The sequence below is a fragment of the Melampsora larici-populina genome (genome assembly GCF_000204055.1).
Source record: "Melampsora larici-populina 98AG31 unplaced genomic scaffold MELLAscaffold_16, whole genome shotgun sequence".
Taxonomy (NCBI): domain Eukaryota; kingdom Fungi; phylum Basidiomycota; class Pucciniomycetes; order Pucciniales; family Melampsoraceae; genus Melampsora; species Melampsora laricis-populina.
In genome coordinates, this window is record NW_006768780.1 from 794,839 (window position 1) to 822,125 (window position 27,287).

Consider the following 27,287-nt stretch of genomic DNA (forward strand, 5'->3'; position numbering starts at 1 on the left):
GGTCTAGATGACCACTTGTCAGAGTATCTATGATCAAATTTCAGGATGTGTAATTGTAATGTAGACTCTAGAATACAACAATTTTTACCAGCGAGTGTGTCTACCATTTGCCTTGATCACAGCCTTGATCCGATCAGGCATGGATTCAACCAAAGCTTGAAGCTTGCTCTGAGGGATTGCTTTCCACTCGGTAAACAGGGCTTCACGCATTTCTTGAGGTGTGCGAGGCTGATGTTTTTCAGAAACATTCCTTTTCATTATGTTCCAGAGGTTCTCAATTGGGTTCAAGTCTGGACTGTTTGCTGGCCAATTTAACTTTGTAATTGAATGTTGATCTCTCCATTCTTTCGCCACTTTACTTGTGTGTACCGGGGCTCCATCCTCCATCAAGATAAGATCGTGTGGACAATTAGGTGAGCTGATAAATGGTTCGATGATGCGTCGATAGATCAAATCGACAAAATCGGGTCCAGATCGACACCCTGGGGGCATTATGGTCATTGGCAAGCGAATTTCGGCTGTGAATGCGCCCCAGATCATTACCGAAGTTTGTCCACTCTTGAAACTTGGTGCTAAACAATCTTGGTTGTATTTTTCACCGGGCTTACGCCACAACCGAACCTTCTTTGCAGGCTTTCCTATTTCAAAAGACGACTCATCGGTCCATATGACCTTCTTCCAATCATTGTAAGTCCAATTTTTGTACTGTTTAGCAAACTGAAGACACCTCAGAATGTGTTGGCTCTTGAGATAAGGCTTGACTACTGCCACTCGAGAGTTAAATCCAAGTCTTCGAATTTCTGATCGGATCGTTTGAAGACTTGCTTTAATTGGTAGTTTGCTAGCGATCCAGGCAGCTGAAGCGCGTCGGGTTTTTTAAAAAATTCGCTTCAAAGTTCGCTGATCACGTTCTGAGAATTTCTTCGGTCTTCCGAGTGCTTTTGAGGTCGTTGATACGCGTTTTTTACGGTCATTGTAGATGACTGTGTAGACAGTAGACTTGGGATGGCCCAGTTTTTCAGCAATTTGAGTGCCAGGAATGCCAATTTGGTGCATGTAAACGATGGAAGCCTTTCGGGTGGGAGAAAGGGTGCAGGTCTTCATTTTCTAAGAGGTTTGGGGTTGGTATAGAGAAGATGCTCGAGGACAAAAACACTCATAGACCTCACTGCACTATTACATATGTAGTCGAGGTACGTAAACTTTTTGTCACTGACTGTACATAATTTGCAGGAATAAGTGTATAAACGGGATGCATCAACTGTCTATATGGAAGTTGCTTGGACATCAACTGTGCTAAGAGCATCTCCACCGCAGACCTGCAAACGTAACATTTCTGACATACACGTAAGGTGTATTTTACGTTTGCAGGTCTAGGTCACAAAACCACCTTCCTCCGCGGTCTGGAAACGTAACAGCTCACCATCCGTGTGAGCCTCATTTTCCAGCAAAACCGGTTTCACACGGTCGGTACTCGAAATATGAAGTACCAACCGAATGTTTGCAGCAAGCTGTATTCGAACAGTTTTGGACAGCAATTTGGCACATGTGGTGATAACTTCACCACATGTGTCCTATCATCTTCTTTGTAAAAGCCAGTGGTTACCTCGTGCTATGTAGGAAATAATGCCTTTTCGTAGAACAGATGCAATTTGTTCACAATCGATCAAACTGCCACCACGCACCAGCTCGTAGGCAATTTTTTAATTAACCTAGTCCTCCCTACATATGTATATAACTTTGGTTAAAGTTGTCAACCGTACCAATGCCCGTCTACCTTCCGTAAACAATTTTCAAACTTGTGCTATAGTATTATTCTTTTTTCTTACCCTGTTCACTATTTAGTTGTTATTTTTCTTATCTTATCAACTTGACCTAATTGATACTATAATACCTTCAACGTCCTGATCCACCCACTTCCCATGGAGAGACTCACGAACTCACTAGCACAACAGAAGAGCGTTGATTCACGAGGTGGCAATGACTTTGATTTTGAGCATCGTTCCCAAGATGATTTTAGTTGGCGTAACAACAACAGCAGGCACCATAATGGTAATGGTATTGGTCAGTCCTATTTGATGAAGACTCTTATATTTAAAGTCTGTTCATTCAATGATCATTTGTATAGCCTGGCAAGCACCTAGTCCTCGATTCCTAGTACACCCACACATGCAACAGCGTGCCCCACCCCCATCTTCCAATGCTATTCGGCCTGAAGAAATCGATTCGGATGCGGACCTGCCTTCCCAGAACAGCATTCATCAGCAGAACTTTCGTCCTCGTCAAGATTCCTTCACTGGCCTTTCGCAGAGCAGCATTCAGCGGACCTTTCGTGATCGAGAAGCTTCCTTCGCTGCCCATTCCCAGAACAGTAATCCACGTTTCTTTTGGGCTGAATCTGTTGAATCCAATTATCAGTTCCGAGATCACCGTCTGCGTCAACCATCTGCTGCTTCCTCTGTGGATCCCTTGCCAACTCAAACTCAATCGTCCGCTCATTCCAACACTTCGGATCTTACTTCGCCATCTCCAGCTACCCGCAAAAATTTGAAGAAGTCCACTGTCAGTCAAACCACGAAGACCACAGGCGGGAGCGGTTCGAATTTCAACAAAGAAGAGTTAGAACAACTATGTAAATCATGGCTGAACGTGTCTGAAGATGCCATAGTTGGAAACGATCAGAAATCAACCACCTTTTGGAGAGCTTCACTCTCCATATTTCTCCGTATTTTTACAGTCCATATTGATAAGTGTACTAACAATAAACCTTGATAATCATCCAATTACAACCTGTAACAAGCACTGAAATTTGGCTGATTAGTGTTTAGAGAAACTTTTGAATTCTGAAAACACCCATAACTTTGTCAAATCTGCCTCAAAACACTTGATTTCAGGTGCATTAGAAAGCTGAACTCCTGTTCTCAAAATTTCATAATATCAATAACTATGTAGCTAGTATGACAAACATTCTATGGATCTGTATGTGCAAATGTATAAAAAAGATGATATCTTTTTTAGCAGACCAGCATGCTGTGTGGTCTTATTATGAACTATTTGGAGGACCATTCCAGCTTGCCAATGCACTCAAAATCGAGCGTTTTGGCCTGGAATTGAAAAAGTTATGAGTTTTCTCAGAAATCAAAAGCTCTAAACACTAATGAGCCAAATTTCAGTGCTTGTTACAGGTTGTAATTGGATGATAATGAAGGTTTATTGTTAGTACACTTATCAATATGGACTGTAAAAATACGGAAAAATATGGAGAGTGAAGTTCTCAACGCAGGGAACAAGATGCATATTTTTATTTATTTTTTGCCCTTTGCCTGGCCTCTCAATATTTTTGTGTATCAATAATTTAATTTTCTGCCCAGAAAATATTGTATTTCTTGTAGTGACAGGCGGGAGCGGTTCGAATTTCAACAAAGAAGAGTTAGAACAACTATGTAAATCATGGCTGAACGTGTCTGAAGATGCCATAGTTGGAAACGATCAGAAATCAACCACCTTTTGGAAAAAGATTACTGATGACTTCCATGATTGAATGGATGTGGAGGATGATGAAAACAGGCGCTCACTCAAATCGATTCAGTCTCGCTGGGGTACTCTCAACAAAAACATGGCTCGATTCGCCGCGTGTGTTCAACAAATCAAGATGATCAGAGAAACTGGAAAATCAATCGAGGACCAGTTTCAAGATGCCTTAACGTTGTACAATAAAGAAGTTGGAACTGCCTTTGTCAATGTATCATGCTATAATATTGTCAAATATTCCCCTAAATGGACTGACAACCCTCTGTACATCGAGTTTTGCGGTAGAAAAAGGAAAGCTGCTACAAATGACAAAGATCCAATCATCGATGTAGACGCCATCCCGGCTGGAACTGCAATTGGTGACATCCAACTGCCGCAACTCAATCGCCCGGCAGGTACAAAACAATCTAAGAAATCGCGAAACACGAAGCCTGAGGATGATGAAAGTAATCAAAGCCGACTACTTGCAAACTCCAGCTCTACAGCCCAAGCAACCGAGCGAATCGCTCTTCATTTGGACCGGGCAAGCTCTTCACTCGAGGCTATGCTGGAGCTATCGCTCCTACAGACTGACACCTCACGCCTGAATGAGAACATCCGTGCCGCACTGGAGGCTGACAAAGAGCGCCTCTTGCTGCGCAGAGCTGCTTGTCGCGCGGATTTATGATTTGTCCACACGCTTGCTAAGACCGTTTCAAGTTATTATCTTTCCAATCTGCTTGTGTTTTGCCCAAATCATTCACTCATCTCAAATGTTTTTCACTTTTAACTCGATTAAGTCCAAGATTTTTTTGTCCGTGTGTTGTGTGTGAAATTTTAATTTTGTAATTAAAATTTCTGTGTTGTCATGACTGATCTTTGTTATATGTTCTGCACCAATGTTATTGAGCATTCTCTCGCTTTGTTTTGTGTATATAAGGTATCTCCTATTTCCTCTTTATCCTCATAGTCACTCATTCCTGTGTCATTCCGTGCTTTTCAATCTAACTCATCCAGCTCGCCTTACCTAGTAAATAGTTCTTTGTTTAATATTTTTTTTTTGGTGCAACATATTGTCATATTCATATCGTTTTGCAACTCCCTACCATCATATTATTACGAAATTCCTCATTATGGCTTCCACAAGCGGTTTCTCTGGAATTAATGTCCCTACGACTTCAACCCCTCGAACGCCCTTGTCACCCGAAGGCAAGTGAACACCTGTGTATTCATTATGATGTGATGATTAACCACATCAACTCCATGTATCAAACAGTGACCTGGATTGCTACACCGTCGGCACCTCGATTCCATCCGTATTTTAAGGCTAGAACATTTTTTGAAAACCGTCATGGTCATGGAAGGGAGGAGTTGGCCGTGGCACCAGCACCACGAGTCACTGATGACCTTGACCCGCGACTTATTGCTCTTACCCCCGCTCTTATTCAAGGTTAGTAAAGAAGATATTATGATGAGACCACAATTAACTGTAAGCTAACATCAACACTTCATAATAGCGGGGAGGACTCCCGCCGCCACGCCTCCTCTCAGCCCTGACGCACAACGTGCCAAACATCGTAATGGTTCTCCTCCCATTGTTATTGATCTCACCTCCAGCCCCCGGGCTCAGAGAGAGGTACAAAGACTTGAAGAGTACACTCGTGCTCGTGAATCCAGGCAGGCCTTGCGCCGAATCATCAAGGTGATACAAGATAAGCGCCGAAACGAGTTTCGCGTCCTCCGCGAAGCACTTGGGCAGGTCTACAGCTACACTGGACGTTATCTTCAAGGCCCGGGTGAAAAAGAAGCTGCTGCCCACTTGTTAAGAACGGGACAGTTAGATGACGAGTTTGTCAATGTATTTGATGCCGAAGCCAAATGGCAATGGCTTCAAATGAGGGTGAACGCGCTCTAGACTTTGTCGGCTCAACGTGACTCAGTTATCTACAGACATCTGTTTCTTACTAAGCACTATGTCACTTTACATTCATTCTGATCTTACTTACTTGGCCCTTATATCTCATTGTATTTTCACGATGTCATTTTTGCTTTCTGATATGTTGATTTCTTTCTTATCCAGTACATAGTTCATACTTGCAAGTAAAATACTCATGATTTTCTTTTGATCTTAAAGTTGTGAAAGGCTCCACAAATGAACTATGTACACATAAATTCATTTCCTGATTGTTATGAACTCTCGCGTATAGACGATGATCACAAACCAAAAAAATAATATCTACACTAAAATGGAGAACACGTCAAATCGAGGGGAGGAAAGAGATCAAAATCAGACAAAAGAATTATATACACTGATCAAAAAATTCAATAGAATGAGACATAAAGACAGGAAACATAAATCTAACATAAATCTGAAACAAGCGGCACAAACATCAAAAGAGAAAAAAATAACAAAAAAAAATAACAAAAACAAAAGACAATAATCTACACAATGTGGTCATTGATGTTATCCTTTCCAAAGGTTCTCCATATGTGCTGGACTAAGTTATTGCGTAAACTGACATGGTTAGCTTGCGAGCGAAAGGCGCGACCTTCCATGAAACGAGCAAAAGTAGCAGGTGGACGCGGAAGATGTTCAGGTGGTGGTACAGGCGGATCAAATATGTCTACATCATTTGCGCCTCGAGGTTCCTGAGACTGGTCCTCCACAATCATGTTGTGCAAGATAATACAACAATTCATGATGAGAGACATTGTTGAAGGTTGCCACATGCGAGCAGGTCCTTTGATGATTGCGAATCGCGCTTGCAAGACCCCAAAAGCACGCTCGACGTCTTTTCTAACTGATTCTTGCATTTTAGCAAAAAGCTTTAAACGACAGTCAGATCAAGGTAAAGAAAACCCTTAGGAGTGACGTGAGACTTACCTCAATTTGGGGATCTTGAGGGCACAAGAACGTCTTAATGAGAGTTGCCCACTCGGGATAGATCCCGTCAGCAAGGTAATAACCGGTGGTGTAATCGATGCCATTTACTGAGAAGCGGCATTCATGAGCATTACCCAAAGAGAGGTCATGAAATAAATTAGAACGTTCGAGAACGTTGATATCGTTGAGACTGCCAGGTAGACCAAAGAACGAATGCCATATCCAGAGGTTGTGAGTCGCCACAGCCTCTAGTACCAACGTCGGAGATCCTTCTTTGCCAGTGTAATGGCCCTTCAATGCGTTGGGGCAGTTTTTCCACTCCCAGTGCATGCAATCGAGTGAGCCAAGCATGCCTGGAAATCCTTGCTCTGCGTTTTCGGCAAGGATAGACGCCATATCATCTGCGGTTGGCTTGCGTTGGTATTGATCCTTGTAAGCAAGAATCACACCGAGACAGAAACGTTTAAGCGACTAAATGGCGGTAGACTCTCCAATGCGTAGATATTCGTCTTGGGCATTGGCAGAAGAGCCATAAGCAAGTTGCCGAATTGCAGCAGCGCACTTTTGGAACGGTGATAGCCCAAGTTTACCTGAGGATACACATGAACACGGTCAATGGAAATAAATGACATCAAGAGCAAAACAACAACTGACCTAGAGCATCTCTCCTCTGCGTGAAGTAGGGGTCACCTTTGCCAACCTTATTCATGATACGAATAAATAAACGGCGACTCATCCGAAATCGACGATGGAAGAGCAGTTCCCCATAAACCGGGGTCATATTGAAGTAGTCCCTCATTAAACCTAGGTGGCCAGTAACGCAGTCTCTGGGTAGATTGGGGGCTCGACCGGGTAATGATCCTCCAGGACCTCGAGGAATATGCGAGATAGCGAGGTAGTCATGCAAGTCTTGGTTGTGTGATGCAAGGAGAGCGATAAGTTCTGAGGACAGACCTGCGATGACCACATATTGGGCAATGAAAGCAGGAGCGATGAAGTTGTCTGGGGTCATAGTGCGTAAATATGGACAGTCAAAAGGGTAGGGAGACGGTATCAACTATTAACAATTGGTATGAGTATTCAGAGAGTAATAAGTGAAAATGAGTTGGTCACGCAGGAAAGAGACAGGGAGCAAAGAGGCAAGTAACATGATGTATATCTTATATACACAATGTATCTTCGTGTTGCCGAGTTTGAACTCTGATCAAGCTCAATCAATGCCCGCTCTTGATTACGGTTTTAATATTTATTTTATCTTATCAAGGCAGGCGACTAATCGGTGAGGCTTGATTGGGTTTGAGTTTGGCATTTCGGGCGTGGGTAGGAGCTCAAATCTGCTGAAAAATTTATACCGATTTGCGCGGTGGATGCAACAAAGCTGGATATGAAATACAGCTGTCAAAAATTTTGCAGCAAGCTAATTATGGGTCTGTATTCGGTTTACAGATCAGGTCCGCGGTGGAGATGCTCTAAGTACTAAAAAACAAAAATGCCGGCAAAACCCATTTCAAACAAAAGGGGATACCAATTGAAATTGTAGCGGCGGGTATTTTTGACTAAAAGAAGGAAAGATGGACTAAGTATGATAGAAGGTGATTGTTCTTCAAATCAGAAAACGTAATGATTCATCGATTTGATTATGTAGCACAGTATCGACTAAAGCAAGCAGAGCATTGTTCGGTTCGGCTTTGTGAGTTCCGAATCCTTTGCTTTTCGATCATCGCACAAGCTAAACATGCAGGCCATTCAGAATCAACGTATGTTGAGTTGGATTGAGTCGCAATATAGAATCCGTTTTGAAAGAATCCATCAATCTCTTGCCACTTATAACACACGAAAGGTTTCCAAAACACAGAGATGTCAACATGGATGCGAAGAAACAAATTTAATCAAGACTCCTTACAGTGTAGTCCGTTTGCAGGGTTGGCATGTCTGTTTGCGCTGACACAAAATGGTTGGGAAGGTAGAGTATCAGGGGGGCGCTGGAATCTTCACATCCGAACAGTGTTGGCCTTTCTTCATAGCCGGCGGAAGTAAAGCTGCCATCTATTGCGCTTGGTACTCTGTAACATCAGATACCCCACGAAGCCAGATCAATCGTGTTCTATTCTTGATTGACAGCAAGAGCTTAGGAAAAGGATTTTGAAACTGACTTTGGAAACGGGTACCCTTGGTAGTTAGGATGTCGCAGCTTGAGAGAAGTCAAATATAAGGCGGTGCCATTGGGATCTGTTTTTATAAAGGGGTTCAATAGGCTCTGAATTGAAAGAAAGAGCTTCAAGATGATACTGACAGCCATGGACGTTTGGATTGGGGAATGGATGTCCATCCACAGTCTACACAAGATTTGATTCTAGTTAGGGTAAAGGGTTTTCGCCCCCATCGTAAAATTTTTGGCTTACCGAGTCTATAGCAAATATGATATCGACCTTTCTGGAAGGCTGTATCAGAGGGAAGAGTGGGAGATTTTCTGCAACCATAGCACCATCCGCGAGTAGGAGCGTCTCCAAATTCGTGTTTTCGAATCCAGCATCGCCAAACATTCCAACTCCTTTTCCTTGAAAAGGATTTGGAACCTGGTAGTAGATCCATGGTCAGCACTTTTGACTGGTCGTGGTTACGGGGGAGCTAGTTGATGGTACTAACCAATGCCTCATAAAATTCACCCTTGATGAACAGCTTCAGGAGCTTTGCCCAAAATGGCGGGTCCGGATCCGAGCCGTCCTGTAGAGCAATTGTCATTCACATAGACCTTGGATAAGTGCGGTATAGTCGTTTTGAAAATATGGCTCACCTGAAAGCTGAAGACATTACTCGAAGCACCCTAAAGTGAGGCAAATTTCCTGTGTTAGGGCGGTCAGGAAATTTTGAAGGAGATTGATCTATTACTGAACGTGCCATCAAGAAACTGGGCCCGAAAATGTCATAAGCATCATCCCACACACTTGGGTAAGTCAAGAATGCCAATACATGCGGGATTTATAAGAAGAATATAAGTACCCCATATTGTCGAAACCTTTTGTGCAAGTTATAGCTTGATCGTTCATAGCGGAGGCTTTACTCCCGAGGTATTCCATAGGTATCGAAGCGTTCAAAAGAGGATGCCATATTCCAAAGTCTTCTGGAGTAAACTCGTCTGGTGATTGAAAAACAAACCGTGAGCCGATGCTCAGGTATTTCAGCTGGGGAAACTTACACATTGGACTTTGCAGTGTTATCATTTTGCCTGTGCCTGGCCTAGATAGGGACACCAAGATAGGCAACGGAAATATGCGGTCTTTGTATGCTGGTGTTTCTCTTACAGATGAGAAGAGCACGCCCTTGCCTTTTTCTGGATCTTTACTGTATTCAAAGAGCAAGCGTATCAGCCTCTATTTTTTCTGTTTCACTTGGGTTCAATGACTTACATGAACTGTGTACCCAGCATCCGTGCCCATATGCTAGAGGAGGAATCACAGTTGGGTCATTGAGATGGGTCGGGAAGTTAAAGAGCAAGAAATCTGGCACAGGTGTTGAAACTAACTCTACAAAACTGACGGCAAATCCGGCTTTCTTCTTCTTCTTTGTATCCGAATAATATTTGGGGTACTTCTTCAGATTGCGCCAGCTGAGATAACCATTTTTCTTGGTGTAACCCCAAACCGTTTGATTGAGTGAAGGGAATCTCTCGAAGTTTGAGGTCGCCCAACTACCCAAGAGCCACGATCCCCTGTGATCAAACAAAAATTTACATTAACAGCTTTTTGATTTGATTGATAGACAAATTGCTTGAGACAAACGCTGATAGCCCTGTAGCATAATTCGCAAGTTGTAAGATTCCACCAGTTCGTGCTTTCATGGCCTCTGGATTCCTGGAATCGAAAGCATCCAAAATTGATGAAGAGTACAATAGTGCACGATTTCCTCCCCCAGACAAAGCCAGTGCGACATTGGGCACAGTATCACCAGCACGGGCTCCATTTGTGGTCGCTCTGTCTAAGAAATTTTCAATATCAAAATCCTTCAACCCAGCTTGTTTCAAGAAATCTGACCACAGAGGTATTGAAAGATTTGCTTTGCTTGATATATATGCCTCTTCTCCTTGACTTAAACCCCACTATCATGTATATCTTACATCAGAGACTCTATCCTAAAACGCAATGGAGAATTGAATATCATCACTGCAAGAATTGTACGAACTGGATACATGTTAGCATCCCGAATGCGTAAATCAGCAGGACAGACGATCTTCTTGGGTGCATAGCCGCCCGTAGGTGATTGAGAAATCGCCAGGTCCCTGGGACGTAAGACATATGCTGTTGCGATATCGGGCTTATGCATATTGACCAAGACTCGCAACCCCACCGTGACCCAGACCTGGATCCATCCCGACTTCTTCCGCATGGTGAATACAAAAAGGGTATCCAATCTGGGGGTCAAATCTGCGTTCAAGTCCGCTTTCCTTGCTCTGAACATCACTGAACTCATGAGGAAACGCGGAGAGACTTACGCACGAGAAAGAGTACCTTGGCCCAAGTCACACGGTGAGTATTTGTTCTGATTTGAAACAAACTGGTATATGATTTGAGTGAGCTCGAAATGAAAGGTAAAACAAAGTAGAGAAATGATGGGGGAATTCCATCTGCCAATCATTCGTGGTGTGCAATATGCCAAACCGAAAGACACAGCCCAAGTCTGTTTGTGAAACAAAAGTGCCTCCATGAGATCTCGAAAGGGTCAGCGTGACCCACATATGCTGTACCGAGAAACGCCCAACCTCGATGACACACGGTGGTGTGGGGCTACGCAAGAGATATGCAACGTAACTTGTCTGAGTCACTCTCGGCGAGCGAGCTCGCAATGGAAGAACTCATGAGGGCTTGGACACCGATTCATCCTACATTTCACGGTTCCGACTGTTGTTTTGTGTTCATATCACCGTGCAAATATACGAGATAAGCCTCATGATAGGGCATTCCAAGTCAAAAAAAATGTGCCGAGATTTTAGGCAACTCGAGCCACGTTTTAGGTCTTTAGGGTAGATATCTCTCGGAAGCAGAGGGCTGGGTTAAAGGGATACTTCCCTGCACCCAGTGGCTAGGACCGTTTCAAGGAGAGTGAGGTCTATGGCCGGTGTTGAGCAGCTTGCACTCAGCCCGCTGTGCCTTGGTCATCCTCGGATGAACATTAGCGCTCTTAGTAAATACATGTAGGTTGGGCCCGCCTTCCCAGGCTCAATCTCGTCTGCGCAGGGGCGGGTGTGTCTTTGTGGAAAACATAAAAAAATCACACTTTTTGCAACTTTGAAGCTCGCCGGACGTCCGGGGCGTTTTCAGATGACACTGCAAGTTGGTCGCCATGTATGGATAGTATGTTGTTTTCATTATTTTCCTCTCTGTACAATCAATGTGACTGACTTGCTGACTCAAATAAAATTCAGAGGGTACAAGCCATACATTGGGGGTTAAACCATGCAACGTACAAGACCAAGACTTTGTGGAACATGGTGGGCCAGACTCTGGGGCACTTGCGCAGTGAATCCTCAAGATATTGTTATGTGTATGTATCTTTTCTTTTTGTTTCCACATTTCTTTTACATCCATCACAACTGACTTCATCTTGTAATCAGATTCTATGTGCTGATCTTACAGACAGACTTATATATAAACTGAAAGAGGACATTTGATGAACTGAAAGCAATAACTGACTTTGTGTTACCTACTGAATTCAAGATACTATAGTAGACCTTGATGATTTCTTTGGAGATGGGGCAGCAGGACCCAATGAAGAGCTTCATGAGGCAGATGGAGTAGGAGAAAAGGATGTAGATGTAGATGAAGATGGTGATGATGATGAAGAAGAAGAAGAAGAAGAGGAGGAGGCAATGGAGATGGAAGAAGAACAAGAAGAAGAGTAAGTACTGAGGTTATTGATATAGAAGGTAGTATTTCCCTTATCTTATATGTTGTTTTTTACTCATTTAGGGGATACAAAGTTGAAATCCGGCCGAAAATCTGGCCGCGTGGCCAGATTTCCAGATTCCATTTTTTGCGGTAATTCGGAATCTGGACATGAGTCCGGATTCTCTCAACTTTGAATCCCCCGACTTCAAGTTCCATGCCAACTTTCCACTACACCACCAGTCCCACATCCAATATCGACGACTCGCCCCCACTTCACATAGCAACAACTCGATACCATCGCAAAATAGCCCTCAAGAGGTCCATTCAAACAGCACAACATGCAAGAAAGGCGTATGTTCAGAACAACCTAGACTCACTTGCAATGTTTCAAGTCAATCTCGCCGGGATAGATTTTTCTTACGCATGATTCAAGCCTTACAAATCCATCAAATTGCTGTAACTGACAAGAATTGAAAGAAGGCAGCTTTCTCGGTCAACCAAACTTACAATTTAATCAATCACAACATGAACCTTATGATAGATCAATCTCAAATCTTTCGATTGATGAAAAAGACCAACTCTTGACTTCAATTCTCACAAAGATTCCATCTGGTCTGACTATTCTTAAACTTATCTGTATCCTTCTTTGATTTGATTCGTGTGTGAAAAGATTATACAAAGGATCTAATACAAAATTCAGAGTTCCGAAAAGTGACTCTTTAACAAAACTTCTAGATCGAGGATGTCTTTGGACTAAGATCAACTGCTATTGTCTGCCAGTTTCATTCATCCACAGGTTTGAAAGAGTCTTTGTTCTGCAGCTTGAGTTAAAACATCTAAAATCGCATGTTCAAGTGTTTTTAATTGATATGAAGCAGCTAAAGAGAAAACAAAACCAAAACCAAAAGAGTAGAATAGATTTAAATCAGATCGAATATGATTTTTAAAGTATTAATCAAGAGAAGAAAAATGATCTGTTACCGATCTGTTGTACCATTGAAGTTAATTGTCCTTTATTCAAAAAATCCGTAATCTTCACTCGATCTCGATGATTAGTTGAATTCCATAAAGGAGGATAAGGTTGATTTGAATGAGAATGAGAATGTAATGAAGATCGATTTGACTCAGAGTGTAAGGAAGGATTTCTGGGTGCCTGGTGTTGGATGAGAACGAAAATCTTGAGATTGAGGTGTTGAGTCGGATATGGAATTGAGGTGAGTGAAGGACTGGCCAGTGATCTGTTGATTTCTCTTTTTGCCAAATTTCAAGTCGTGGCCAGAAAAAAATGGAATCTGGAAATCTGGCCACGCAGCCGGATTTTCGGCCGGATTTCAACTTTGTATCCCCTAATTCTTTTTGATAAATTGGGTTTTTGTAAGTCCTGCTTTGAAGGCTCAATTTTGTCATTTTGTATCTTTTTTGTTGTATTGTTTTTGGTATCTTCCACTTTATATTATTTTTGTTTGGACAGCTGTTGTATTTTGGTAATAAAAGCTCTTATTATAATAATATGTTGATTGAATGGAGCCACTGTCAACACTGCCACAGTTACTTTACTGTAAGTAATGGTAAAGTAACTTTTTTTCCAGTATAAGTATCTCAATACTTAGTATCAGTCTGACCAATACTTCACTCCCAGGTCCTTGGGATGGTATTGTCAATTTCAATACCATATTCAGTAAAGTATCAGAAAACCAATACTTTCCCCAGCAGTGGCTGGAGAAGTATGGTCAATAATTTCTCTCATGTAGGCCTAGATACCTCGTGTGTGTTGGTATTGTGGCGCAAATAACAATACAGTATTGAGTATAGTAACAGTATTGCTTTGAGATACCTTACTAAAGATAGGTCTTGTGGGTGTCGTGGTTTTTGATACAGTATTGAGTATAGTATTGGTCAACCAATACTTTACTGCCAGCCAAATTTTACAGTATTGTTTTTTTGATACTTTAACAGGTATTGCCAATATGATACCAGTAAAGTAACTGTGGCAGTGTTGCCACTGTTAATGTGAACCAAAAACAGAGTTACAAAGAGAACTGTCTGCTACGACATGCATTATGTGCCACATAAAGAGAGGGACTTCACTGTTTTTTCATAGGGTTATGGTCAAGTTCTCACTGGTCTAAACAGCACAGTGTTCAACCTGGTTGTACAACACCAAGATTGTCACAAATGGTGTCTGCAAATGCTTGCGGTTTTTTTACTGTGCAGTGTCACCAGTGGAAAACCTGGTTTGGGGGGCCTGTGGTGTACATGTGTGTATGAAATCACAAAAGTCAAAATTCACACCATTCTCTTTGATGCCTTACAACTTTTTCACAACTCCTCTGTTAGTGTTGGTTCAACAGCTGTGAATTATGAAATGGAACATCAGGTGTTGATTGAGCTATCACCCATTCTGATCTGACAAGCTTTGACATATGTGATTAGTAGAAAGCCTCCATTTTTGACCATTTTCACACCTTTTTACCTCTTTTGTCAACAAGGAAGCTTATGGGGTAGGGTTAGGGAAGGAAAGAACCATGTAATAGCTGATATATAGAGCAGTGAAAGGCTGATTACATATGTTTTACATATGTAGGACCGTGCTTTACATTAGTCATCAAAGAGAGAACTAGCAACACAACTGTGAATCTGTGCCTGCTAACTGTAAAAGGACTTTTGAAGGCTGATATGAACGGATTGATTGGTTGTAAAAGTTGTTCAAACTTGATTTGCTATTGTGAAGTATGGGGAATAAGACACAAAACAAAAGCAGGGGCTTATATACCTGGCACAAGAATGTAGCGCACAGTGTCAGCCCTGAGTACATATACATGTACCCAAAACTAACTTGTAACATTAAAAAGATTATGTATAAAATTAATTACATGCTACATACTGAGCTTAGACTGCATGTAACATGTAATACAATGTACCAAAACGCTTATTACATATACATGTACACTGAAAACCACATGTAATATGTCATAAAACACCATTTACACCTCATAACTTGTTGTCAAGAGTTGAAATGCTTATATTACTTATTATACATAACATGCATATGTAATTAAGCATTGCTAGTAATAATCATAACATCTAGTAATGATTAACCCTGAACTAATGTAGTGATAATAACAAATATCACTACAGTTAGGTTTAGAGAGGAGAGTATATAAACCCCGCCTCTCTCAGCCTTCAAAGATTTTCCCCCAAGCAATTATTACACCTCACTTTTCAAGAACAAACTTTAAAGTACTATTAAAGTTCATAATCAAGAGTCTTATAATAATAAGACTAGTGATTTACTTCATTACTTTAAATAGCTTCCTGACTAAAAGTAAGTAATACATCTTCACATTTCTGGATTCTCTACTTCCCCCAAGTAGAAACCATTTTAGGTTGGTGACCTTCAAACATCCCAAGGCTAGTGACCTATACACAAGTACTTTCAGGTTGATGACCTTGAGAACAACCCCAAGTTGGTGACTTTAAGAACAACCAGTTTAGTGATCTTCACCTCACTCTTTAATCTGTTAACATAAAGATTGAAGGAAGGCCTTGATTCCAACCTTCATCCTTTATAATATTTACTTATCATGACTCTAATCTCCTTTTAAGGAGGCAACTGACTGTAGTCTGTCTGGATTTATCCTTACAGGCTGTTAGTCTCTGTCTTCTTCCTTTTCTTATTTATTTCATATTGTATATACTACATGTTTGAAATAAATAAACCTTTTGCAAACAATTACATCCCATTATCCTAATTTAGTGAGCATAGAGCACTCATAAAGAGTACCCTACCCTCACACACAGAATCATAAGACAAACATAACAAGGATGTTAATGTGAGCATCTCCTTTGAACAACTGATCATTTATCCGTATATGATCACATGTGATTGATACAATGAGGTGTGTATGCATTTAATGATCTACTAGTGACCATGTGTGATCTTTACATTCCCATAAAACCCTGATTCACCCGTGTAGTTTATTCTGTAACAACCCTTCCTTTTAGCACAAGAACCCTAGACTTCCCTCCTTGGCAGCCATCAAATTGCAGGAAGATCAGTTTTAGATGAACAGCTGAAAAGTTGGGTTCCCAATCCAACTTAGTTGCTTGAACTAAGGCTACATGTGGTTATTAGAAAGCTTATCATAAAACAAATCACACAGGATCATCTTACAAATTGATATGTGTGTAATGTGTTTGTTCAAATGATGTATATCTGTTTAAATATCACTTAGAGATTGAAACAATAAAAAAATACTAAGTAGATATTAGGGGTTCTCAAAGTTGGCCCGGTTTCAAGTAAACCCAGTTGACCCGGTTGCTTTTTGGCAGTAACCTTGTGTATTGAGTTGACATTTTTTGACAGATCACAGCCAAAAAGTCAACTGGGTCAACCGGGTTTTTACAAACTGGGCCTACTTTGAGAACCCCTATTGATAACTGAATATGAGATGAGATAGAACAGGATAGTTTGCGCACCACACATGTAATTGAAGATTACATGTGTTTTTTGTATGTAATTGAGTTATACATGTTTCTTCTTATTATGACTAAATATGATTGTCCAATTACATGTAGATCATTGATATTTAGTGAGTTCTTTGTAAGAAAGGTGATATGCCATTGACAGGCTTATGCCCTTTCTGACATCTTTTCACATCTAATATTGATCTCTTTTTCATCATGAGATCATTGTAGATCAATCCATTCATCATAATACCCTTAAAAATCATTGTGAAACTCTTGGAATCCATTAAATCCCTAATCCAATCATTATATCAATATACTTAAATCCAGATTTGCCCCCCAAATCCACCAATTTGACAGCAATTCAGTATTTGGGCTGGTGAAACATCAGGATCTCTCCGCTTCTCACTTGAGGCTCACGTAAGTGTAGCCGTGGGTAGCATTGAACAATGCCAATTCAGAACGTTCAAATGACTGTCTCTATTTGTACAATTTCTTACGCCTTATGCCCTTGACTGTTTTCCAAATGCCCACTAAGCGGCTTTTCATCCTTGCTCCTACATCATGTTGGCCTCTCTCAAAAGCTCAAATATTGGGAAAATACATATTATCATTTCCGCGCGACCTGATCAAAAGCACTTTTATCCCCACAATTTTCCAGAAGCCTCTGCTGTGAAGATAGGTAGTGTGATGGTCTCTTATTGCTTTTATCAATGGAAAGCAATCCCTATGCTTTTTGCAACCCCTTCACTTTGTGGTCCTCCGCATGATTCATGTCTACCACACATCCCCTCTATGCATTCTCTGTGTTTCATCATACCTGCTACATGCCCTCGGCCATTCTCAAAAGCGCCAATATTGCCCATTGCCCACCTTCCCTTTTCTCCAATCATATGAAAAGCATTCTGTTTTCCATTGCTTCCCAAAAGACTCTGCTGCGTGATCCACATTTAATTGTCCTCTTATCATGTTTCTCTACCAAATATTAAAAGTGTGTTGTATAGGCACTTACGATTTTTGTAAATGTTGACACTCTGTGGCGTTTTCATTCCCCTTTTTGGTCCTTCACCAATGCACTACTTTTTGTTACTTGCTTAAACCTTTGAAACTCTCCGGATCGCTGTAAACTCTCTGTGTTTTTACATGTGTTAGTCAGTGGCTGTTATGCTAAAAGTATCAAAAGCTGCTTTCAATACTTCTCCTCTACCTATTGTGGTGCCCAACTTTTCACTACAAGATTCTTTACTCTTTGTTCATTGTTGATTTCTTTACCACTAATACTGTAATTTCCATATGTGTACACCATGGGGCAACTTTGAACTGGGACCACGTGAAATGTAAGTTGGGTATGAGCACGCCGAGTGGTTGTGTAGAACAGGTGAAAGAAGGGTGAGTGCGGCCACGTGGCCCTCACCCAATGCTTGTCACCTGCTCCACATGTCGAGAGAGAGACCACGTTGGCATTGCGTGCTTTACCAGCCAACCAGCGGGTGAGCTGCTTGGTACGAGCACAACCAGCCAGCAAGGTGCTCAGCACGCGATTCAGCTTGCGTGCTGGTAGTATAAGCTGACTCGCCTGCTGAGCACCTCGCTGGCAGGTGAGCTAACCAGCCAGGCGCTCAGCGGGCAATTGTATTGGGCCAAGTGCTCAGCACGTGAACAGTCCTCCCTCATATGACTCATTATGGCTCAGAATTACTCGCAACAGGGCACCTCATGCCTCTTGAAAACATCTTTTAGATTTTTTTTTACTTATTTCAATTCATTTTCATTCATATATATACAAAATCAAGTATTACACATTCATAGTTGAAAATGGTCAAGATAATACACTAAACAGAATTGAAAAAAATTCAGTAAATAAAAATAAAATGAATAAAATCAAAAAAACATGTAGCCCTAGTAAAGCGGAAGGAAAGTGTATATGAAACAAAGAGAAGAATCGTTAGTAAAAAGGATAATCAGAAAAAGAAAAGAGTGATAAAATCAAGGTACATACTTACAATTCAAATATTTAATTTTGAACAAGACCGATCAAATATAAGATATGCAATTGAAGGTTTATCAAAATCAAAACAAAAGAAATCAGTATTAAGCAAAAGAATAATAAGAAATAAAAATAGGAAGAACTCACGTTTATCAGCTAGAGATCGATCGGGTGACAAGATATTGTTAATCAAAGCAATGAATTAATGACAAGTTGAAAGAAATCATTTACACCCAAAAGATAAACCGAAGTGATAGAAGATGGGTTGGAGCGATTTGTAAGCAACTACCTAAATGATACAAACTGGTGATGGGTGCTTTGACACCCTAGAAAACAATTGAAAGACATGACTAGTTGTAAGCACCAATCATGATACAAGGCTATCAGTATCAAGTTGACAATATTGGATGACAAAGAAGAAGAAAAGACCTACATGATGGGCTAGCTCAATATACAAGGCCGCATTTCCAGGCTGTGTAACTATGTACACTACATAAATGTCAAGCCCGGTGTCATTTTCATAACCGGTCTCATGGATGATGTCAAGTCTGACGTCACAGGTACATGTCACAGATCTCACTACACTTTGTCCAGTGCCCCAGTCTACGCTCAAGTCCCTCAGAACTCATGGGTCGTCACCTGTCATCACATCCCATCAATCACATTTGTCTTGGAGGCGCTCATTCATTTGACTGTTTTTGCATCATCATTCTGATAGCCTATAGGTACCAGTTGGCTGGATCCAATTCTTCCAATTCTTTCTTTTCTTTCTTAACACTTGCTCAATTTCATGATTACTGACTCTGGTTCTGTTCCATTCATATTGAAGTCCTTTGATTGATTGTTTCAGTTGTCAGTCTTTTATTCTTTCATTTTCATAATCTCATTTAAATTACTGTGAAGCTTGATGTCATGATTTGCTCCTGTTTGAAGTCTTAATTTCAAATACCTTTGATTGGCCTGATCGGTCATTTCATTTGTAAGTCCTCTTCTCCCCTCGCTCAGATGATTTCCTGCTATATGTCAATGAAGTTGAAGACTGACCTTTTTGTACTTTTTGGTTTGCTTGTTCATATATTTATGATCATTAAGGATCATTATTGATCATCTCTACCAAATATCAATGTTCTCCTCTCTTTCTGTTCTCATGATTATTACCCGGACACCTGGATTGATCATGTCGATTGTAGGTCTTTCTTTACCTCGATCTTTTCTTTTGACTCTTACTGATTCATTTGTTGATTGATTGCTTAATGATTCTTTTCAACAGAAACAATTTACCAAATCAAATAATCGAGTACTACAATCAAAGCTCAAGAATTTCACTCAAAGACTATCTATATTTTTATTATCTTACTGTTTTCAATGTTGTTTGTGTTTCTAACATCTCCATATATAGTTTTTGTCCATGCAATGATCAGATCAGTTGTTATGGCATGCACTCTGTGAACAAAAATTGAGAACCTCCCAGCCCGATTCGACTGGTGTAGCTATTCAGCCATCATGAGGCTGGATGAGCCAACACTCACCAGCTAGATACAACTTCCGCACAGTACTGGTGTAAAAGCTGACACCTGGGCGTCACGAAGCTTGCCTCACACCCTAACAAGGCGAGTCAGCTCACCCGTTCATTGCGCGAGCAATGTCACCTTGTTATGATATGAGATGAGTCACCCGCTCCCCTGGTGAGCTATCACACTTTAGCAAGGTGATCAGATTGGGTGAAGACCACGCTGGCTGGCATGTGTAACTCACGTTGGGTATGACAATGTAGACAGCACGTATTTCAATGGCAGAGTCAAATCTCATGTGAGCGTCACGTGCCACTTGCCCCGTGGTGTATTTATCCTGATCTTCTTCAGCCGCAACAGTATTGCACCTAAGTGGCTCAATCATCTACGCGGTACGCTTATACTGCAGTGATTATTGTGCTTTATGGTGCTCATTTGCCACTACATGCTGGTTGCTTTTGAAAAAATTATTCTCCAATTGTTCACTTTTTGCATTAAATGTCTAAACAATGTGACACTCCACTATTCATCACATCTGGTTGATATGTAAGATACAACCATACAACCCTTGGTCGCTGCTGGGCACAACACTCAAACCGCTCTGAAACACTATGAAATTTGGCCCAATTTCATATCGTATTGGAGTCGGCGCTATGGATTGCTCCGCTCTGCGATCACTATTTTCAAAAAAAAAGTCTTGCAAAGTTTTGGAGCGGAGAAATTGCTATTTTTTGCCCCAAAACTTTGCTATATAGCGCATTTTCGCGCTGATGAAGTGAGAGCGTAGAAAAAAAGGTCGTATTTCAAATCTATGTGTATGTGACCAAGCCTATAGGGCTGGGACAGGTGGGAGAGTAGATAGAGTGTCTTTAGAAAGGAACAATATGAGAAAAAAGAAAAACTAGTATAATAAAAGAACTCAAGATGTGAGTTGAGTCAGAACAAAACTTGTATAAAAAAGAACAATTGAATGAAAGTAAAATAAAGATCCTTCTTTATTTTCAGCCTTTGAATCTTTAACTTCTGATTTTGATTTGGTCACCAATGCCCAAACTTATCTATTCTCATCTAAAGCTTTATTATGTAATCTAAAGAGTTCCTGTTGTTTGTTCAAAGTGATTGATGATTCATATTGGAATAAACAAGTTTGAGAGATTGATAATTGATGAGTGATCGATTGAATTATGAGATTAGTTCTGATAAAGTTGAGTTTGGTTGATTAGCATGTTGAGATAGTATAGATTGAAGTGTAATAAGTGGTTGGATTGGAGTGGGATTGGAATTTAGATTGGAATTTGGATTTGGATTTTGGTGTTGATGTTGATTTTGATTTGGAATTGAATTTGAGTTAGTCATCATAGCATTTGACATTTTGATGTTTTTTGGTGTTCCATTGGTCGTGTTGGTTGTGGAGGTAGCAATCTAGGATCAAAACAGGTCAAGATGGGTGGTGTGAGGCATCAATCTAGTGAAGGGGTGGGGTGACAACCCTCTACCCACCTCATGGGTCAGAATGTCCGCTATATATTGGAGAACCCAAGGCCCCGGTCCATTTTGTAGCGGTCACTCCGCTATGGAAAAAATCAGCTCTTGAGTTTGGTGCGCGGGTACCGCTATAGCCTGCGGAGGTCATAGCGGGTGCCAAAATCACTCCAAAATTGCTCTGAACCCGCTATTTCGAGCGGAGCGGTTCGGGTATTGCTGGGCAGCTGCGCACAATAAGTTTCTCCCTCTTGACAAAATCTTTGCTTGCAAATGTTTCTGAAAAGTTTCATAACTTGCGGCTTGGGGTACTTACATAGACAGTTCAAAGAATAAAGAGGCACCCTTGACAATATCGTTGATTTTCCAAAATCTTCAGACGCTTTGACTCGTAAAAATACTTCACACCTTTCTTCTCATTTGTACACTTGAGATTCACCCATTTCCTTCCAACTGATGATCTAGGCTTTGAATGGATTCTTTATCACAGTTATCACAACTTCTTTTTCCATCATGTCCCAAATTCCAACATACCTGTTCATCAATCTTACTATTTATTGGTTTTCCTTGTTACACTCAGTTTGGCTGGACAATGTATAGTTTGTGTGTACAATGGGAGGGCACACATTAGCCCAAAGGCTGGGTATACCACTAGCAGCCTGTGCAACAGCGCTAAGGCTCGCAAGGATCAGGGATGCACCAGCTTAGATTGGAATACAGGTGTTAAGGACAACATAGATTTGGAATACTTTTGGAGAGGAGAGAGGTCTTGGGTATGTATACAAGGTGTTGGATCTTTACCAATATAGAAGTCATGTGTGTGTGAGAAGTATGTGTGTATTAATTTAATTCTTTTGTTCCTTATTGACTCAGATTTCTTTTTTTGACTGTTGTTGTTGAGGTTTGAGAGCATCTCCAATGCACCCAAATCTGAATGACTAGATGTTATGTTTATTTCAAAAACATAAGCTGTATTGGCAATCTTCAGAAAAGCACCATCCAACACCAAGGCCAAGCTCCCACATGGACCCTTGGGTGCAAACTTGTTCTTTGGGAAATGACACACTCAAATGCTCAGATCCTCAAATTTGCGGACCTGGCTGAATAATTGAGAAACCACTCTCCCAATGGTTTTTGGCCAAAAATGACTAATATTAGGTCATCTGTCCAACCTGTCATATTGTGATACTGTGACGCAAGGATCAAGATAGAGAAACTAGGTGGTGCTCAATCATCAAAGTGGTTGTTCATGTTTTGACCTGTTGGGCTTTTGTTGAAATGAGTTCAACCTCAAATGAACCTTATGGGGAATTCAGAATGAAGCTCGTATGCATGTTGCATGGCGCTGGTGCCACCAAAAAAATACAGTTGTCAAGCTGAGGAAAAAACTGACCTGTACATGTTGTCAGATTTGCCAACATTGGAGATGATCTAATAGTTAGAACTTGAAAAAAAGTTTTAGATTGTCTTTTACTCACTCAAGTCTTTGAATTGCTGAAGTCCTTAAAGTCTCATAATAAGTTGTTGTCAAGTGGTTTGGTGGATTCTGAATTTCTGATTTTGTTTTGGTTACTTACTTAGAAATCTTAGGGGTTTTGTCTTAAGGTATTAGGGTGAACTTGGCAATTACAGGTGTAGTTCGCTAGGTTTTTAAGGTGCTAGGGTGTGTAGGGTAGATTTGGAATCAGTAGAAATTGGAGGATAAGGGTTTAGGTGGATTTTCAAGGTTTCTTTGTTTTTTCTCTTGCTACAGGAAGGTTGTTCTGGGAACTTTATTGGAAAATAATAGTAAAAGACATACTGTTTACAGTTGTGTTTGAATTTCTGGACCTTCACCAGGACTCTTGGCTCCAAACAAAGCTTGCAGATTGGATTTTCAGGGTGGGCAGTCTTCTTTGGTGATAGTTGTTATGATCACATCAAGGAACTTTTAAATGACTTCAAGAGAAAGTTTTCTTATGCTGAGAAAAGTTACAAAAGGATACAGAAGGTGTGAGAGAATGAAGCTTTTTCCCTAAAGTGAGGGTTTTTTAATGCTAATCTGTGGATAGAATGCAGAGATGCAAGAGGGGCTTGGGCATCAAAAGGGGGATAATGATATGATCACATCAAGGTCATGTTAGAATATGCTTACACATGCAAAGCTGTCTTGTATAGGTTTTTGTTCCTTGGCATCATTGTACCTTTTTCCTCATGGTACAATCTGATCATAAACCTCATCATAAGAAGATACAACCCCAAGAGACCCATCTTACCACAAGACCCAATCAGCTTCCAGTCTTTGTACGTAAGACTAGCCAGATCATATCAACAGTAAGGTTGGAAGAAGGTGACTCATTGCAAATTTTGAGGGCAGCTTAAAAGTGTCTTTGGTTACAGCTCTTTGTGGTTTATCCGCCTTAGTTTGCTTCTTGCCCTCTTGGCTCTGCCTATGCGCCACAGTGTAGGAGTTCTACACCAGTAGACAGGGGGACAAGACTAGAATTTGAAGTAGAAGGGGCCATAACAATACCAAGACTATCAATAATGAAGATCAATCATGGAAAAGGACAATTTCAATATGAGGATGTTTTAAAATCTGATGCCAATTCACGATTGTGGTAAATGGGAACAAGGAAATTGGAAAAACTGGCCTTAACACTACAACAAATGACATCTTTACCCAGGGGTATAGAAAAGTAGTGTGGGCATAGAAAACTATTGGTAGGGTACTTTTCTATACCAATAAACAATGCTTTTGATACACCTATGTACAATATTTGAGATTGAGAAATTGAGTATTTTCTTTGCGCTGACTCAGCTGTATGTATTGGGACCCACAGGCAGTGTTACGGTGCACAGAATCTCAATTTTCTGTTTTTTGATATTTTTACCCTAAAATACAATTCTATGCTGATACAAGAGATCTTCAACCATGTTCAGCATTCTGTGAAGATAATGTAGTTTTCCAAGGTGAAAAAAGATTACATTTAATCTACAAAACGATTAATTCTGCATTAATTCTGCATTAATTCTGCATTATTCTGCATTAATTCTGCATTATCAATCATTTTGGTCATCAAATGCAATCATTTTTCACCTTGGAAAAATACATTATCTTTGCAGTGTATGCACAATCTTACACAAATTGACAGACACTCTCTACATATGTACAATATGACTGATGGACCATGCTTTCCCATGGGACAAGACTCAAGAAGGGCTTTGAGTCTAGATTTATATATACAGTCCTTGTGGTCATGTGAATATTTCCATCTGTGGGTATAGAACAGAACGGTTTGTCTAGGCATAGATGATACTATCTCTATGGATATAGAAAAGTACTTTACCCATAGATTTCTATGCCCACACTACTTTTCTATACCCCTGGGTAAAGATGTCATTTGGTGTAGTGTAAATGGATCCAAACACAGGCAACAAGAGATGATTTTCCCATGGGACAACCAATTGTATTCAACACAGTCTATGAGCCCAAATGTATTATTTTAGCATTATTTCTGAATTATTTCTGTGTTTTGGCTCAGAACCTGCATTCAGTGTAATCACTCTTCCAACAGGAAAAACATTGCTTGTTTCCTGTGAAAGAGGGTGTGAACTACAACCTTTTGGCCCAGGACACCACAAGAACATATGATGAAAGTTTGGAGGGACAGATAGATTTGTCTATTGTGTGCATGAAAGAGAGGTTTTCTTTGTCAGTTTCACTGTAAACATTATACACTATCCCCAAGTGGAAATGGGGAGATAATTGAGATTGTAGTTTGTCATGAAAGATATATCACTGCACACCTGAGCCAAGGCACCCACACTACATATGTGCAACAAGCTGGGTAAATTATTGGCTATAATGTACATACAGGTCTGCTCAGTTCCCTGCTCATCTGAAGAAGTAATTCACATGTGATACTTCATGTAACTTTTCCCAGTTTGACAAAAGTCCTAAAAATTGACTACATATACTTCCATAGTTACTCATGTAATACTCTGAAAGCCATTCAACAGTAACAGAAAGGGTGTTACATGAGGTTCACTTGATGGAATTACACCAAAACTATGAGTCAGTGAATGTAGTCAATTTTACAATATGTTGTCAAGATGAAAAAAAATTACAGAACACATTACATATGAGCCACTCATTCTGATGAGCCAATAGCTGAGCAGTTTTTTATGTACATGATAGCTACCAATTTTTCCATCCTTGTGCACATATGTAGTGTGGGTGCCTTGACTCAGGTGTGCAGTGATATATCTCTCAGGACAAACTACAATCTTAATCATTTTCCCATTTCCACTTGTGGATAGTGTATAATGTTTACAGTGTTTGGTCTTTGAAGAGAACAAAGGAATTGTTGAAACATGCCAAATTTGACACTCCTTTTGTTGGAAGGCAGTTCATCAAATATTTGGTGCAAGAATCTAGCATCAATGGCTTTTTGAAGAATTTTGATGTTGTTTCTTGGCTGTCCAGGGGGATTGTGGTGGTTTTTGGCTTGAAAAAAAGTCAAGATGTTGATTGTATATCTGGCTTGCTGTCAGATACTGCTGCACAGTACTTTGATAAGAGGGCTGTGGGGTGTAACTTGATGCCACAGTGCTATTTACATAATCCTCTGCGTGGACCACCCCACAGAGAAAGTGGTGGCAGGTTGCCTTGACCCACTACCCCAAATAGTTCAAAGCAGCTAAGGGGCAACCGGTCCCACAGCCTCTCCGCTTCCGCTTTTTGCAGTGGTTGCTTCAGATGTTGATATAAGTCAGCTTGGTCTGTAGAAAACAGCCTCCAAAACAAAGATACATTTTTTGAAAAGTTGAAATTAAAAAAATGAGATCAAGTCTGTTGGAAATTGGCAAGACTTGAAATAAAGATACACTCTTTGAAAAGTTGAAATTAATATGCAAGATCTAGCCTGTTGATGATTGGTGAGGCAGAGAGTTTGTAATGATTCCATATCTTTCCTGACACAAACCACCAATTTGTCTGTTTTCCTTTCAATCACTCCAATTTCCACCATGTGTTTTTGCAAATGAGCTCAGATGATTCAGAATCCCACCCTGGCCTATGTATGGGGGCATCCAGAGTCGATGAACAATTTTGTGGTGTATGATGACAAAGAGCCTGATTTTCCCACATATGGCTGGCTCTTGTATCCTGACAAGCCAAAAGGGGCTGAGCTCTATGATCAGGTTTTGAGTCAAGAGAATGAGCTGGCAGCACAGCTGATGACACTGTGACATAATTTCAAACCATGGATCTTATCTAGTAGTGGTAGAACATAGCACATTAAGACCCACAGCTAAAGCTGATATTGATATGGGTGCCAGCCCAGGACTCAGGAATGCCCCTATATAGGGTAGTGATCTGGAGAAGTGCCTTTTGAGGTCCCGTGGTGTTACAATTCATGGGATATGAGCAGCTCTGATCATTTCTGACCATTTATGCTTTTGATTATTGCTATCCTCTTACTCATGTACCATCTTGGGTTGAATTATCTTATCTTCTTCACCCTTTCTAGATATGTTTTTGGAATATAATGTTTCACATACAAACAGAGTGGAGATTGCTT

The 27,287-nt window shown here is 40.6% G+C and overlaps 3 protein-coding genes across 3 annotated transcripts; 1 reads left to right on the forward strand and 2 right to left on the reverse strand.

Annotated features, from left to right (window-relative positions):
* Positions 1–1,773: 1,773 nt before the first annotated feature.
* Positions 1,774–4,652, forward strand: MELLADRAFT_55970 (uncharacterized protein; the record flags this gene model as incomplete). The annotated part of the gene is made up of 3 exons (XM_007409455.1): positions 1,774–2,064; positions 2,129–2,587; positions 3,399–4,652. The coding sequence occupies one exon, from the start codon at positions 3,542–3,544 to the stop codon at positions 4,196–4,198; it is 657 nt and encodes a 218-aa protein (XP_007409517.1).
* A 947-nt stretch (positions 4,653–5,599) lies between these two features.
* Positions 5,600–6,466, reverse strand: MELLADRAFT_71776 (uncharacterized protein; the record flags this gene model as incomplete). Its single annotated transcript, XM_007409583.1, has 2 exons — positions 5,600–6,336; positions 6,395–6,466. One exon carries the CDS (start codon positions 6,322–6,324, stop codon positions 5,953–5,955), a length of 372 nt encoding a protein of 123 aa, XP_007409645.1.
* A 1,565-nt stretch (positions 6,467–8,031) lies between these two features.
* Positions 8,032–10,861, reverse strand: MELLADRAFT_85985 (uncharacterized protein; the record flags this gene model as incomplete). The annotated part of the gene is made up of 14 exons (XM_007409582.1): positions 8,032–8,217; positions 8,298–8,457; positions 8,548–8,623; positions 8,688–8,730; positions 8,797–8,970; positions 9,041–9,118; positions 9,189–9,218; positions 9,284–9,338; positions 9,395–9,530; positions 9,591–9,736; positions 9,802–9,834; positions 9,918–10,103; positions 10,174–10,490; positions 10,574–10,861. The coding sequence occupies 14 exons, from the start codon at positions 10,859–10,861 to the stop codon at positions 8,032–8,034; spliced, it is 1,908 nt and encodes a 635-aa protein (XP_007409644.1).
* Positions 10,862–27,287: the final 16,426 nt, after the last annotated feature.